Here is a 3116-nt window from a genome sequence, read left to right on the forward strand (position 1 = left end):
TTATACAGATATAAAGCCACAAACACAGAACACGTGATGTCTTACAAAGAGAGATTGAATGATATTATACAGATATAAAGCCACAAACACAGAACACGTGATGTCTTACAAAGAGAGATTGAATGATATTATACAGATATAAAGCCACAAACACAGAACACGTGATGTCTTACAAAGAGAAACATTGAATGATATTATACAGATATAAAGCTACAAACACAGAACACGTGATGTCTTACAAAGAGAGACTGAATGATATTATACAGATATAAGGTCACAAACACAGAACACGTGATGTCTTACAAAGAGAGATTGAATGATATTATACAGATATAAAGCCACAAACACAGAACACGTGATGTCTCACAAAGAGAGATTGAATGATATTATACAGATATAAAGCCACAAATACAGAACACATGATGTCTTACAAAGAGAGATTGAATGATATTATACAGATATAAAGCCACAAATACAGAACACATGATGTCTTACAAAGAGAGATTGAATGATATTATACAGATATAAAGCCACAAACACAGAATATGTTTTCATACAGATCAACATTTCATGTAACACAGTATTCAATACAAATATAAAGTCACAAACAAAGAACAGATAATATCACACAAATATAAAGATACAAATGGAGATTATATGATATCATCATACAAATATAAATTACATCTTGAATAGTTACAGAAATAAAACAAAAACAGATAGTAGGATGAATTCACACCGTCAGGAAAAGTTTCTACTGGCTGTTAAGTCTTGTGCTTTTAATCTGTATTACTACTGTTTTACCTCTAAGATAAGGATTCAGAAAATGTTGGTTCCTGTAGCTGTTTGAGTAGATAACACCGTGTATGAAAAACAGGTACGAACATCTCAAGTTTTAAAAAATTGCATTTCTTTACAGAAAGAGCATAATGAGACATTGGCCAAACTAAACTTTGTTCTGGCGCTTGTTGAATGTGTCCTAGACCTGGCCAAGTCTAAAGGAAGTCCACTAGCATCTCTCACAGATTCTTTTATGAAGAAAGAAGTAAGTGGTTCGTTTTAATTTGAAAAAAAAAGGTTTACTTTGTTTGTCTAATTTTGACAAATTAATAACATTATTAAAGTTCTGTTTGTGTTATACACACCCATACAGTTCATTGTGAGGCTAGATATTTTAATCCCAACAGCCAGCTGTAGTCCCTAAATAATTAAAGGGTTTACCCCGTTACGTAAAGCTTGTTTATATTTAGATATACAGAATATGCTATAACAAAATGAGTTGATTAATTCAGACAGTACAACTTGTTTAAATCTATTAAACACTTTTTATGCTTTCCTCAGAGTCAGCTTGGACAAATACCTGTCGTTACTGAAGGTTGTCGACGAGCTGAACAGCTAGTACTTTTTACAAGAGCCCTACAGTTGTTATCATCATCTCTCCAGCTTTCCAGACAGGAAGTTGATGCTGGTCGTCTCTCTCCTTCCACCTCTATGCGATTTGGTAAGGTTAGAGCAATGAAAAGTTTATCACTAAAGATGTCTTGTGTAGCACAGAAACTTTAGGTTACTAGTGTGAGGTTATCAGGAAATAATGCCTTCTGAAGTTAATACTTACTTTTTTTAATAATCATTTTAAGGTCAGAAAATTATAATATGAAAAGATGTAGTATTTGGGTGCACCAATATCTGACAGAAGAGTATTAATATCCATAATACCCAGCTGATTCTTAGATAAGTTATGAAGAAAAGGAATCAAACATGGACATTGAAGTGCAATGTTCCTGGACTGTTGAGAGACTTGCACATGTTGAAACAGTAATGAAATCGTTCTTTCAGACTCTGAAGGACTGCAGAAATAAAAGTGCTTATATTTATTATACAAACCTGAGTAAAAACAAGATACATATACACAAGAAGAAATTCTAATTGAAATAACGTCTGATTTGATAATTAGAGAACCCGATATGCTGAGCTAGAGATGTCACAGAGACTTGTACAAGTCAGCATAAGTTGGGAGGTGTCTCTCTTAATGTATAATAAAAATGATCATTGATATAGGTAAGTTAGGTATACAGAAAATCTGACTGAACAATGCAATAAATCATTATTCTTGCTCTTGTATTTGTCTGGCGTAGACATCTTTCTACATACTTGTCAGCCAAATGCACTGTAACGAATACAGAAAGCTCCAGAAAAACTTAATTTATTGTATAAATAAAAATGTTGTTATTTCAGGGAAAATTCAGGCAGATTAGACATAGTGGGTTTGAGAACTATACCTGCCTACTGAAAGAAAAGATTATGTTTTGGCTTCTATACTGAGGCCTTTTTATTTTGTTTTACTTATACACTTGTATTTGCTTCTTTTCCGCATTAGGAGTAGACCCAAGTACCTACTCTATCACAGCTGATCAACTTATCTATAACTATGCTATTGAAATGGTATACGTTATAAGTTTTTTAATAATGTCATTCAGTGATTAAGTTTGACAAAGTAACGGGTAAATGTTATTTATACATTTTAATTCACTTTTTTACTTATCTAACCACCATGTGATAAGTTATGATTGTTTTCCAAAAAAGTGAGTATCGTAACATGACGGTAACTTTTATGGAAAGCAAATTAAAATTGTTCTCAGGGCACTTGCTCTTTTTTGTGTTTGATCTGGTGTTTTCTTTGCTTGGAAGTTACATTTACTGAACAGATGTTAAAATTAGTTGAACAGAGTTGTTTAAACATTTGTTTAACAAGTAAAAGCTTGGAATGGTCTATTCTTTCATTGTTAAAATTGTTCTTAGGGCACTTTTTATTTATTCTAATTGAATTTAGAAAAATGCTTAGATTCTTGAAGTGTATTGTGTTACTTGATTTTTTTACTTTTTCAAGTGTTATCTGAAAAAAGTTGTTCTTTTATTTTTTTATATAGTGTCAATCTGCAGCACTGGAAGAGTTGTTTGGAAATCCAGAAGAGGTAATTATGTTGTATTCGTGTCTTGTTAATATGGAATTAAAGTTGAATAAAACTTACGATGATGTTATGTTATATATAAACTTTGGAAACTCACAAGAGGTAATTATGTTGTACTCGTGTCTTGTTAATATGGAATTAAAGTTG

At 31.9% G+C, this 3116-nt stretch overlaps 1 protein-coding gene across 1 annotated transcript in view; it reads left to right on the forward strand.

The window, feature by feature from the left end:
* The window catches only part of LOC106465817 (serine/threonine-protein kinase unc-51-like), a 93458-nt gene that overhangs the window by 84528 nt on the left and 5814 nt on the right, over window positions 1-3116 (forward strand). The window contains exons 20-23 of the mRNA XM_022393765.1: window positions 920-1045; window positions 1342-1561; window positions 2324-2442; window positions 2928-2972. Of these exons, the coding sequence (XP_022249473.1) occupies window positions 920-1045; window positions 1342-1561; window positions 2324-2442; window positions 2928-2972 (510 nt within the window). The remainder of the gene's footprint in view (window positions 1-919; window positions 1046-1341; window positions 1562-2323; window positions 2443-2927; window positions 2973-3116) is intronic.

This window comes from Limulus polyphemus, unplaced genomic scaffold (genome assembly GCF_000517525.1).
Source record: "Limulus polyphemus unplaced genomic scaffold, Limulus_polyphemus-2.1.2 Scaffold2060, whole genome shotgun sequence".
NCBI classification, from domain to species: domain Eukaryota; kingdom Metazoa; phylum Arthropoda; class Merostomata; order Xiphosura; family Limulidae; genus Limulus; species Limulus polyphemus.